Source organism: Sapajus apella, unplaced genomic scaffold (assembly GCF_009761245.1).
Source record: "Sapajus apella isolate SASKATOON/1434 unplaced genomic scaffold, GSC_monkey_1.0 scaffold85, whole genome shotgun sequence".
Classification (NCBI taxonomy): domain Eukaryota; kingdom Metazoa; phylum Chordata; class Mammalia; order Primates; family Cebidae; genus Sapajus; species Sapajus apella.
This window is the reverse complement of record NW_022437025.1, coordinates 2,463,401-2,476,857: the sequence shown is the minus strand read 5'-3', so window position 1 is coordinate 2,476,857 and position 13,457 is coordinate 2,463,401. Positions and strand designations below refer to the sequence as shown.

Genomic DNA, 13,457 nt, shown 5'->3' with positions numbered 1-13,457 from the left:
ATTAGCCACGCGTGGTGGTGGGCACATGTAGTCCCAGCTACTCAGGAGACTGAGGCAGGAGGATTGCTTGAACACGAGAGGTGAAGGCTGTAGTGTTCGAGACTGCGCCACTGCACTCCAGACTGGGTGAGAGCCAGACCGTCTCAAAAACAGAAAAGAAAATGAAGTCCTCTGGTATTTACATTTTTTTTTTTTTTTAATTTTCAGGTTAAGATCAATCTACAATGAGATATAGACCGTGGAAGCACTAATGTGGGAGTCAATCAAGCTGACTTCACCTTATACTCTGCAATTTACACTGCACGCCCGTACGTGAAGTGTGTTGTGCGCATTCACACCCCAGCAGGGGCCACAGTGAGTGGCTGTCCTGGTAGCATCTTGAAATAAAAAGAAAAAAAAAAAAAAAAAAAAAAAAAGAATCTGTGTTCACAAAGAGACACCATCACACAGTAAAAAATAAACAAAAAAGAAAAAAGAGACAGACAATAGCTACAACGCATATAACCAATAAAGAGCTCCTATTGAGTGTATATAATCCCTCAAGTCAGTAAGGAAAAGACAACCGAACAGAACAGTGGTCCTCAGAGTGTGGTAAAAGGACCCCATTTAGATGGTCCAGCATAGCCTAGAGCCACAGAGAGGTTAAGGCCATTCTACAAGCCTAGTCACCAAGCTGAACACATCATTGATAATTAACTAAGTTCTCTGACAAATTTCAGCGTTAAAGGTACAATGAGAATTAGAAGGGAAAGCATTCTTTCCCAAATACTAGAAAAAAAAAATCTGGTTGATACCTATGTTAAATATGTATCACCAGATATAAAAGTTGAGGAAGTTTCAAGAAATCCATTGTTAACTATTAATGGCTAGAGTAAAAGGATTTTCACCCTAACACCGTTAAGTAGGCCCACGAGCCAAAACTAGTTTCAAATTAGTAACAAAATGTTCTCTGCCTTTTTCACTGTGCTGACATTCGCACTGACAGGGCAAAAGCAGTGGTGGGTAAACGAGCCGCCAAGCACCAAGGCAAGGACGAAGGCAGCAGAGCAAAGCACGCTAGTGGCCACTACGTTCTTCACTGCCACATACTTCAGAGTTATGAGGGAGGGAAAAGGCCAGTTCCACTTAAGAATGTCCCTGATGCAGTAAAAATATTTTGCATAAATCTGAACCCCTAAGCACAAATCTTTTGAATATTCTGTGTGACGCAGTGGGAAGTACACATAAAGCATTTCTCCGGCACACCCCAGGAAGAGGCTGCCTCACGGAATCTCACTGTGCATTGAGAACTGAATGGCCCGCTTCACCCATGAGGCATCCATTTTACTTGAAAGAATGACTTATGGGTCAAACTATGGTTATTCAGACTTGGATATTTGTCAAATATTTTCCAAAATGAACAAAATGAGTCTGTCACTTCAAGGCAAATTGGCACTATTTGTGGCCAATAATAAAATCTGAGCTTTTCTCATAATCACAATTTTTCTGAGCAAAAATTAGAACTCTGGAAAACTTTCACCTGCCACTGTGGGCTTGAAAACTCAACATTTGAAGAACTTTCTGATGAGATCAGTGGTGATATTAACAAATATTTTTTTTAAAATAACGATTAAAAGTATTAATATCAGGAAAACCTGTCTACCTTGGTAAACCAATACTTTACCAAAAAAACCAACATGTGATGTTATAAACCATGCATGGGCAAGAGATCCATTCAGAGGACAAGACAGACCAATGGACTTTCACATAACAGTGTAGGAAAAAGCCACTGATTGGTTTCAGCTTCTACACTACACCTTAAGAACTATCTTACAAACACCTTAAGAACTTAACAACCCTTAAGAAACTATCACACTTGTGATGGTTTGATATAGCATCAAAGAAAAATATTCACAATTATCTAAAAAAAAAGCCATTTCTTCAAATACTTCAATCAGAACAACCTATCATAACATGTTCCACACAAAGGCAGATATGAGAACCCAGCTTTGTTCTATTATCCAGCTATTAAATTGTTAGGCCAGGAGCGGTGGCTCATGCCTGTAATCCCAGCACTTTGGGAGGCTGAAGTGGGTGGATCACGAGGTCAAGAGTTCAAGATCAGCCTGACCAAGATGGTGAAACCCCATCTCTACCAAAAATACAAAAATTAGCCGGGTGCAGTGGCAGGCACCTGTAATCCCAGCTACTTTTGAGGCTAAGGCAAGATAATTGCTTGAATCCGCAAAACAGAGGTTGCAGTGAGCCAAGATCACACCACTGCACTCCAGCCTGGGCAACAGAGTAAAAATCTGTCTCAAAAAAAAAAAAACACTGCCACTATACTTACTAAACCATTCTCTTTTTTTGTTTGTTTGTTTTTTTTTTGAGACAGAATCTGACTCGGTCACCCAGGCTGGAGTGCAGTGGTGCCATCTTAGCTCACTACAACCTCCACCTCCCGGGTTCAAGTGGTTCTTCTGCCTCAGCCTCAGCCTCAGCCTCAGCCTCAGCCTCCTAAGTAGCTGGAGTTACAGGCATGAGCCACCATGCCCAGCTAATTTTGTTTTTTTAGTCTAGACAGGGTTTTGCCATGTTGGCCAGGCTGGTCTCGAACTCCTGACCTCCAGTGATCCACCCATCTCAGCCTCCCAAACTGCTGGGGTTACAGGCATGAGCCACCATGCTCAGCCCTACTTACTAAACCATTTTTGTTTCTGGAAAATAGTTTTCATTTAAAAATATGCTACTGATCTTAACATGCAATCAGTTAAGTATATAAACCACCTATGACTCAGCAATTCCTTCCATTTATAGACAACAGAATGTCATGTGTGCTCCACAATCAGCAAGATTTGGAAACTAAACTGCAACATGTTCATAAAGAAGGATGGCATATAGTAATGAAAATGGAGAAACAAGATTTCTGACTGTCAAACATAATGCTGAGCAAAATAAGACACAAAATACCACATACGGTATGATTAGATTTCTGTAAAATTCAAAACTTCAGGAAAAGTGTACTACAACGTTTGTGGGTAGATGCTTAGGTGATATAACTAACAAAGAAAGTAAGAGTGAGGACTAGGAGCAGCCAGCGAGTGTGAACTCAGTGCCAAGAGGGTAATGACTGGAAGGAGTTCAAGAGGGGATCTGGGTTAAGGGCAATGTTTGATTTTTGACCCGCATGGTAGCAGAAATAACCCCACATATATAAACCAACACAGTAAGTGACAAGGACTGATTTCACTATTAAGATGTAGACTCTCGGCTGGGCATGGCAGCTCACACCTGTAATGTAAGCACTTGGAGAGGCTGAGGTGTTAGGATCGCTTCAGCACAGGAGTTCAAGACCAGCCTGGACAATACACTAGAGACCCATCTCTACAAAAAGTTAAAAAAAAAATTTTTTTTAATTAGGCATGTTGGCATGCACCTGTAGTCCCAGCTACTTGGAAGGCTAAGCCAGGAGAATCACTTGAACTCAGGAGGTCAAGACTGCAGTGAGCTTTTTTTTACACCACTGCCCACTGCACTAGAGCCTGGCTGACAGAGTGAGACCTTGTCACCAAAAAAAAAAAAAAAAAAAAAAAAAAAAAGGAGTCTCTGAGTTAAAATCACATAAAGTCTACCTCTATATATACTGCATAAGAACACCTCAACAGACTAACACAAAAAAGTCAGAATTAAAAGCATGTGCAGAAGTGCACAAAGGAAAGGGAGGGAGGGAGCTCCCATAGCTAAACAAACAGAAAACATCACCCTTCAGGAGAGAGGCATGACCACAGATGGGTCCACGCAGTAAAAGGAACGACGTACCAAGACTTAACAATTTTAACCTGTATTCTACCAAGCACAGTCTTAAAACATGTAAATCAGAAACAGAAATTCTTTCAGGAAAAACGGAAAAAGACACAGGCATAGTAGGAGATTTAAGTATCACTCAGAAATTGACAGATTAAGCACAAAAAATTTAATAAAACCATGAAAAGAAGTTCGAGACCAGCCTGGCCAACATGTGAAACCGTGTCTCTACTAAAAAAAATACAAACATTAGTCAGGTGTGGTGGTGGGCACCTGTAATCCTAGCTACTCGGGAGGCTGAAACAGAAGAATCACTTGAACCCAGGAACCCAAGGTTTCGGTGAGCCAAGATGGTACCATTGTACTCCAGCCTGAGCAACAATAGCGGAACTCCATCTCAAAAAAAAAAAAAAAAAAAAGAAAAGAAAAGAAAAGAATGAAAATTGAGCCACTGCAACTAACATTTCAAAATCTGCAAGAGTAAACAGAGGTTTCATAGCACATATCAGAGCAAAATAATGAAAACTGATGGGTAAGTACCCCAAGTAAGAAGGCAGAAGAGGATCCCCAAAGGAAGAAGAGAAATAGAGACTTATGGTAGACATCACACAAGAAAGACAAAATCACAAAGGTCCAGTGGCTCCTTGCAGGCCACCTGCCATCAGCAAGAGTACAAAAAGCAGGCCGAGCTGAGCAGGGTTCAAATTCCCACAGATCTCCAACCACGGTCAGACAGGAATGCAACTCCTCTAAGCAGCTGGCCCTCAAGCTCAGACACCACAGACCCGTTAGGCAGCTTTCAGAAGAGGCCTAGAAGGCAGAACTCCTCCAGCACCTACATGCATCCCATCTCACTGTGGCATCTCTAGCCCTCTCCAAAGGACAAGAAGCTTACTGACCACCACCTGGAACTCAAGACACTGGTGTCTGCCATCACCACCTTAAATAATTAAAAGAGAACAGAACATGGGTGGGCGCAATGCCTCATGCTTGTAATCCTGGCACTTTGGGAGGCCGAGGCTCGTGGGAGGCCGAGGTGGGTGGATCACGAGGTCAAGAGATCGAGACCATCCTGGTCAACACAGTGAAACCCCGTCTCTACTAAAACTACAAAAAAATTAGTTGGGTGTGGTGGCACCTGCCTATAATCCCAGCTACTCAGGAGGCTTAGGCAGGAGAATCGTTTGAACCCGGGGTGGAGGCTTCAGCGAGCCAAGATTGCTCAATTGCACTCCAGCCTAGGTGACAACAGCAAAACTCTTGTCAAAAAAAAAAAAATAAAGGAACAGAACATCTCTGGATGAAGATTCAAGCATCTGCCAACAGTGGACGCCTCTAAGAAGGCAAAGAGAATAAACAGACAGAGCCAGAGGAAACTAATTTTGAACTGTTCTCTTTCGGGCCTCTAAAATTTCTTTAAAAAATCACATTCACCATAGCATTAACTAATCAAATATTAATATATAGCACATGCATGTATATAAAATAGCAATAACTGTCTGGGTGCAGTGGCTCACTCCTGTCAACCCAGCACTTTGGGAGGCCAAGGGGGGAGGATCACTTGAGGTCACGAGTTTGAAACCAGCCTGGGCAACATGGCAAAACCCTGTCTCTACTAAAAATACAAAAATTAGCTGGGCATGGTGTTGCATGCCTGTAGTCCCAGCTACTTGGGAGGCTGAGGCAAGAAAATCCCTTGAATCTGGGAGGCGGAGGTTGCAGTAAGCTGAGATCACATCACTGCATTCCAGCCTGGGCAACAGAGTGAGACTCTGTCTTAAAGGTAGTAATAATTAAAAGCAATAATTAATTAGACAAAGTAAAATAATTTTTATTTTTATTTTTATTTATTTATTTGAGACGGAGTTTCGCTCCTGTTACCCAGGCTGGAGTGCAATGGCGCGACCTCGGCTCACCACAACCTCCGCCTCCTGGGTTCAGGCAATTCTCCTGCCTCAGCCTCCTGAGTAGCTGGGATTACAGGCACACACCACCATGCCCAGCTAATTTTTGTATTTTTAGTAGAGACGGGGTTTCACCATGTTGACCAGGATGGTCTCGAGCTCTTGACCTCGTGATCCACCCACCTCGGCCTCCCAAAGTGCTGGGATTACAGGCGTGAGCCACCACGCCCGGCCCCAGTAAAATAATTTTTAAAATTAAAAGCTGCTTCTCTGAAAAGACAAAGCTGACAGACTTTTTTTGATTTATAATTTTTTTTTTTTTTTATACAGACAGAGTCTTGCTATGTTGGCCAGGTATGTTGTCCAAGTCAGTCTTGAACTCCTGGCTTCAAGTAATCCTCCTGCTTTGGCCTCCCAAAGGCGAGGTTGCAGGTGTGAACCACTGTGCCAGGCCAAAACTAACAGACTCCTAACAAGACTGGTTTAAAAGAAAAAGAAAGCACAAACATCAGAAATAAAAAACTCACTGGGCATGATGGCTCACGCCTGTAATCCCAACACTTTGGGAGGCTGAGTTGGGCGAATCACCTGAGGTCAGGAGCTCAAGAACTGCCTGGCCAACATGGTAAAACCCCGTCTATACTAAACATAGAAAAAAAATTAGCCGGGCGTGGTGGCGCATGCCTGTAATATCAGCCACTCAGGAGGTTGAGACACTAGAATCACTTGAACCTGGGAGGTGGAGGTTGCAGTCAGCCAAGATCACACCACTGTACTCCAGTCTGGGCGACACAGTGAGACTCTGTCTCAGAAAACAAAAGAGAAATAAAAAAGTCAAATCTACAATCATGTAGGAAGTAAAAAGAGACCCTTACACAAAACTTTATACCATTAACTTTGCCAATTTTTCTTTTTTTTCCTCTTTTTTAAAGAGACAGGGTCTCACTGTGCTGCCATACCACACAACAGCCCAAAACTCCTGGGCTCAAGCAACCCTCCTGCCTCATCCCCCTGTAGAGCTGGAACTACAGGCATGTGCCCTCTTGGCCAGCAACTTTGACTATAACTTATCAAAACTAACTTGAGAAGACTTTAACCATTAAAGAAATGGAACCACAACTTTATAATCTACCTAGAGACACACACATGGCTGTGAAGGGGAGGCGAGGCCAAAGGCGGGTCATTCATGAATGGGTAGCCCAAGAGTATTTGCATTCTGCTAGTCAGGAGCCAGGGCAGAGGAAAACAATAATCAAAGCAACAAAGTCTTGAATAAGATGAAAACAGATGGACACTAGAAAGCCCAGTGGGGGTAGGCCTTGGAGAGGAAAGAGAGGAGAAAATGCTCTCAGCTTTGGGGCTTGCGGGGGATATAGGGAGTGTTAGCTTTGATTTTCTCCCAGAAGCATGAAGGTCAATAGCTGAGATGAGTAGGAAGTGGGTAAGAGGGTACAGGTAGTCTAAGAAGAAAGGAAAAAGAAGGGTTCCTGCCAAGGGGTCTGGGGGGGTACTTAAAGAAGCCAGAAAAACGTACTAGATGCCCATCTATGGTTTGGAGTCATGAAGTAATTAAGAGGACGCAGTAAACTGAGGCCAGTGATTGTCTCCAGGAATATTCTGCCACATGGAGGGAAGAGATAGGGCTAGACCAGCATAGCCAAAAATATTCAGGGGATTTGCCTGAGAATCACAGTGCCAAGTCAGAGAACTCAGGCTCCTAGGAGTGAGGTCAGGGAGATGTGATGAATAGAACAGAAATGGAATCCATGGACTGACTGATAGGGATGGATGAGGTCAAGGAACTGTGGCAAGTCCGGCACAGTGGCTCATACCTGTAATCCCAGCACTTTGGGAAGCCAAGGAAGGTGGATCATTTGAGACCAGGAGTTCAAGACCAGCCTGGCCATCATGGCGAAACCCTGTCTCTACTGAAAATACAAAACCCAGCCAGGTATGGTGGCACATGCCTATAGTCCCAGGTACTCGGGAGGCTGAGGCATAAGAATCACTTGAACCCAGGAGATAGAGGCTGCAGTGAGTCAAGATCACACCATTGCACTCCAGCCTGGGTGACAGAGCAAGACTCAGTCTCAAAAAAAAAAAAAAAAAAAAAATTAGCCGGGCATGTTGGCGCATGCCTATAGTCCCAGCTATTCAGAAGACTGAGGCATGAGAATCTCTTGAACCCAGGAAGCAAGGTTGCAGTGAGCTGAGATTGTGCCACTGCACTCCAGCCTGGGCACAGAGCAAGACTCTGTCTTGAAAAAAAAAATATATATATATGGCAAGGGAAGACAGTCAAGCAACTGAACTGCAAAGATAGATAATGATCAAGATCAAAGTCTGAATGAAGATTTCTTAGGTTTCCAGGCATGACAATGTCTAGGACACCATGCTAGGATGGTCAGCCTTGGAAGAAGAGGTCTCCAGAGAAATCTCCAATGTGCAACTGTTAGGCAGGGTGTTAAGAGAAATTCCCACCAATACTCTATAACTGCTGATAACAGAATGCTCATCTAGAAGACACCAATTCAGTTCCACTTCCCCTCTGGATGCAGAAAGCTACGGGAGAGCAGTGCACTGACCCTAAGGATGAATCAGAGCAGGACGATTGATAAAATCCTATCTCTGGGCCATAGGAGAGGTGAAGTGACCAGGCTGCCAGAGGGAACTATACAACCAAGTCCAACACGCCCCTCTAAGGGGAAGGAGGAACACACTTACTGTTTCACTTTTGGCAGAGGAAACAAAGGGGAAGGATGCCATAAAAGTGATTAGAAAAAAACAGCTGAACTTTAAACAAATTGTGAAAGGTTGAGAGTGGCAAGTGTGGGAGTCTAATCCCTGGAAAGCCCCAAAAGGAATGTTCCCACTCATTCCCAGGAAACCTGTGCCCAAGTCTCCAGGCTAATCTATTAGCTGAGAGGAAGGGACACACCTCTCTCCTTGCCCTAAAGAAAGGCATGTGCCACACACAGGCCAAGACCAGCACAAGACATGGGGCCAGTCAGACCTCTGCAGATACAAGGCAGAGTCTAGTTGCCACCTGGCAGAGGCAGGATCGCCAGGAAAGGCCCTGAGCACAGGGCTGTCCAAAGTCAGGCTAGATGGGGGAACTGAGAAGGTGCCACCATCGGAGACCTATGCCAAGGAGGAAGTAGAGAGACATCACTCTCGGGCCCACACGAGCACAAGAAAGCCACACACAGTGCTAGAGACAGCCCAGCTGACGCCCACTGGACTGACTTGGCCTCCCAGGTGCATAACAAGAAACAACCTTAGCCCGGTGCTCTCTGCATACTGTCTGGCACTTGACCAAACAGAATAAGAGAAACAGAAAGCAAGAACCAGTAAAGTTTGAGGAAAAAATAATAATACCAATTCTGACAAACTCTTCCAGAAAGAAGAAACAGAAACACATTCCAACTCATTTTATGAGGCCCCGAAGGCCAACTGTAAGACAAGAAGCCTACAGACAGATAGCCTTCATGAGCAGAGATGCAAAAATAATTAACATAATTCTGGCAAATCAATCCAGCAACACATAAAAAAGATGTCCACAGAAAGAACAAGAATGTTCATAGCAGCTTTTTTTCAAAATCGTCCAAATGTGGGAGCAACACAAACATCCATCAATTAATTGGTGAATGCATAAATTGGTGTATCTGTACAATTACTCAATAATAAAGAGAAACAAACTACTGATGCACGCAATATTTTGGATAACTCTCAAAAGCGTTATGCAAGTTACAGAAGTTTATGCGACACTCTGGAAAAAGCAAAACTAGGAACAAAAATCAGGTCAGGCCGGGTGTGGTGGCTCACTCCTATAACCCCAGCACTTTGGGAGGCTGAGGTGGGCGGATCACGAGGTCAAGAGATTGAGACCATCCTGGCCAACATGGTGAAACCCCATCTCTACTAAAAATACAAAAATTAGCTGGGCGTGGTGGCACACGCCTCTAGTACCAGCAACTTGGGAGACTGAGGCAGGAGAATCACTTGAACCCTGGAGGTGGACATTGCACTGAGCCGAGATCATGCCACTGCACTCCAGCCTGGTAACAGGGCAAACTCCAACTCAAAAACAAAAAAAAAAAAGAAAAAAATCAGGTCAGTGGTTCCAGAGGTTAGGGCAGGAGAAGGGAGGTGACTACCAAGAAAAACAAGGGACGTTTATGGGGTGATGCAAACATTCTGGAGCTTGTGGTAGTGAATATTTTTTAAGCAAGAAAAGGATGAATCTTAATGGAAGGTAAATTACATATCGTTTTTTTTTTTTGAGACGGAGTTTCGCTCTTGTTACCCAGGCTGGAGTGCAATGGCGCGATCTCGGCTCACCGCAACCTCCGCCTCCTGGGTTCAGGCAATTCTCCTGCCTCAGCCTCCTGAGTAGCTGGGATTACAGGCACGCACCACCATGCCCAGCTAATTTTTTGTAGTTTTAGTGGAGACGGGGTTTCACCACGTTGACCAGGATGGTCTCGATCTCTTGACCTCGTGATCCACCCGCCTCGGCCTCCCAAAGTGCTGGGATTACAGGCGTGAGCCACCACGCCCGGCCTACATATCGTTTTTTTAAAGGCCAGCTCCAACAAAGAGGCCGACCTACAAAAGCAACAGATAGTCTGAGTCCACAAACACAGGCCAACACCGCACCTCTGCTATTCCCAAGGTCACTGTTTCTGGTGAGGAGAGAAAGCTCATTTGACAGACTATCCATTACCAAGACAAGCTGGGGTCTGGAAAATGACATCCTCCCCCAAACCAGGCCAAGACAACTGCAGGGAACCATAGGCACTTCCGCTGGTCTCTGAAGCAAGGCAAACAGCAGCACCCTGTTCCCAAGTGCAGGGGCAGGCTAAAATACAAGAGCAGGGCTGGCATCGGAAGAGATCATAAAGTTTAGGAAGGAAAAAACAAAAAAAAGAAACACAAAAAGGAAAGAAAATGGTATTGGTAAAACACACACACACACACACACACACACACACACACATCTGCCTTTCTAGAGTTTATATTCTAATGAAGAAGAAAGCAAACCAAATGAATAAGTAAAATACATAGTATGTTAGAAAAAAGTGCTGGGAGAGAAGTACACCAGGAAAGGGAGAAGGCAGGAGGGGCCGAGTGAGAAACTAATTCTGACAATGAGACCCCAAGGATAGAAACTGGCCCTGGAGATGGGGGCTGCCTTCAAGGCATCATGGTTTGGCAGCTGCTGGCGGGCACCAGGCTAACAGCTGGGGCCAGGAAAGATGAAGACCCACACCACGCAGCAGGGACATGCTCTTCAGACTGTCACCAGGACCCCCCAAGGCAGTCCCACAGGAGAAAACAGAGCAGCAGGGAATGCGCACGCTTCCTGGCTGCACAGAGCAAGGTATCAGAAGAAAGAGAAGAGCTCAGAAAATAATTAGGCGCTTGAAAGTAGAAATCAAAGGGCACAGAAGAGCCCTGGAATGTAGGACCTCAAATAGGTGCAAGAGCCAACTCCTTCCAGATCCCAATTAGTACATCCGAAAGCCTTCCAGAACAAGGGCCCACAACAGCTCAATCAGGTCAAAGATGAGAGTAAGGGTGCGGCCTTCCCAGTCAAGCCTGCTGGCAGCACTGTGGCCTCCACAACGCTGAGACGCACAAATAAGTAAAAGGGAAAGCGAGGCTTGAGAGCTGCATCGGGTCAAGAATTGCCTGCATGTGGAATTGCTGAGAACTAAACACATGAAAAGTGTACTCCCTTTTCAAGAAACGGCACCACCATAGAAATCCTAAGCTCAATGCCAAAAGTCACCCTTCAGGGCCACACAGCTTGCTGGGTGAATTGTGCCCAGACAAGGAGGGCAGGTGTCCTGCCACCTACTGCAGTGTGGCCAGGGAAGCCCAGGAAGAATATCCCAGGACACACAGGCTAGAATGTGGTGCAGGAGGGAATGCCCCCTGAAGCAAAAGCAAATCCATTTCTTTCACTGCCAGTTAGCCCTATAACCTGGGGTGGGGAGAGCCAACGCCCTGCGCTGCCTGTGTGGGCAGCCACTCACCACCGGCTGGTCAAGGCTGCCATGCCTCTCCTCCTTCTCCACAGTCCTGCGGCAGTCTGGGCACACCCATAGTGGCAGGTGCAGCACGCTGTTGCCCTTGGGAGCCATGGAAAGGGCCAATTTGCTCGCAGTCTTAATTCCGCTCTCTAAGAATGAGGAGTCTTTACGTTCACTTCTGCACAGAAGACAATAATCCCCAGCGGGGTAGGGTGGTGTCCTATGATTCATGCCAAAACTAAAAGGAGTCTGGAATAGAAAAAGAAAAAAAAAAAATCTATTTTCAAAACCTGATCCACAAAGCCAAGAATATTAAAATATATGTACAGTTCTAAAACTAAAATACATGTGTATGTTTATATACAGAAATATAAAATAGGAAACATATTGAATAAAACTAAACCTAATGTTCTAGAAATTCATACTACTTCAAATAAAATAGTGCCATAAAGAAAATCTTATCTGAGTTAGAAAACTGTCCAATTAACCCCTTCACCTTGACTTCTGGATTACTTACCCACGCGCCACATGCTAGAAATTGTTAGTCTGAATTTTCAGACTATTTACCACCAATAAGTCTGAAACCACTATTCTAGAGGCATCGGCACACCAGGGCTCAGACCTAAAATGGCAATTCTGGCTTAAATGTGTCTGCAGATCCAAACCATCTCTGAGGTGGGCTATCCAAATTCCAGATTCAAGATAAACAGGGAGCTGATGGCAGCTGCACATCCAAGGCCCAGCCTCCCTTCCAGGCCCAGCAATAATGATGCTGAGCTTATTCTCCTATCACCTGATGTAAATAAACATCTGCATTTTCAAACAGGTCCTACAATGTTGGGCAAGGGAAAGAGGCCTCAGAGGTAGGAGGAAAAGGCAAGATTATTATACCTTAGAACCTCTCAAAAGATAACCACCCACTCTATCAAAATAAATAAATAAATAAAATTTAGCCTTTAAAACACAAATAAAGAAAAAGAAACTGAAGGCTGGGCACAATGGCTCACGCCTGTGATCCCAGCCTTCAGTTGAGAGGCAGAAGCAGGAGGATCACTTGAGCTCAGCAGTTTGAGGCCAGCCTGGGTAACATAGCAAGACTTCGCCTCTACAAAAAAATCCAAGTATTAGGCAGGCACAGTGGTGCACATCTGTAGTACCAGCTACTACGGAGGCTGAGGTGACAGGATTGCTAAAACCCAGCAAGTTGAGGCTGTAGTGAGCTGTGATCATGTCACTGCACTCTAGCGTGGGTGCACTCTAGCCTCATAAAAAAAAGAAAAGAAAAGAAAATTTCAACCTGGCCAACATGGTGAAACCCTGTCTTTGTTAAAAATATAAAATTAACCAGGTATGGTAGCGTGCACCTGTAATCCTAGCTACTCAGGAGGCTGAGGCAGGAGAATCACTTGAACCCGGGAGGTGGAGGTTGCAGTGAGCCGAGACTGTGCCACTGCACTCAAGCCTGGGCAATAGAACAAGACTCAGTCTCAAAAACAAGGGGAGGGGAGGGGAGGGGAGGAGAGGGAAGGGGAGGGGAGGGGAGGGGAAACTGAGACTTACAGGCCTGGAAATGGGGGTAAAGTCCCAAGGCCATCAAATTGGGGGCAGGGAGACAGGCAAGATTTTAACCCATATCAACCCAATCCTAAGACGGGCCTTCCACACAGCACTGCCTCTGCACCTTAGGAGGAAGGCCCTTTCGAGCCTTGAGGAGAGGCTGAAGAGAGGCACT

General features: G+C 45.0%; 1 protein-coding gene across 3 annotated transcripts in view; it reads right to left on the bottom strand.

Moving 5' to 3' along the window:
* Positions 1–13,457, bottom strand: part of FAM193A (family with sequence similarity 193 member A) — a 196,838-nt gene that overhangs the window by 117,921 nt on the left and 65,460 nt on the right. For all 3 annotated transcript variants that reach the window (XM_032253969.1, XM_032253968.1, XM_032253967.1), the window contains exon 2: positions 11,729–11,974. In XM_032253969.1, the coding sequence (XP_032109860.1) occupies positions 11,729–11,956 (228 nt within the window). In that variant the 5' untranslated portion in view covers positions 11,957–11,974. The remainder of the gene's footprint in view (positions 1–11,728; positions 11,975–13,457) is intronic.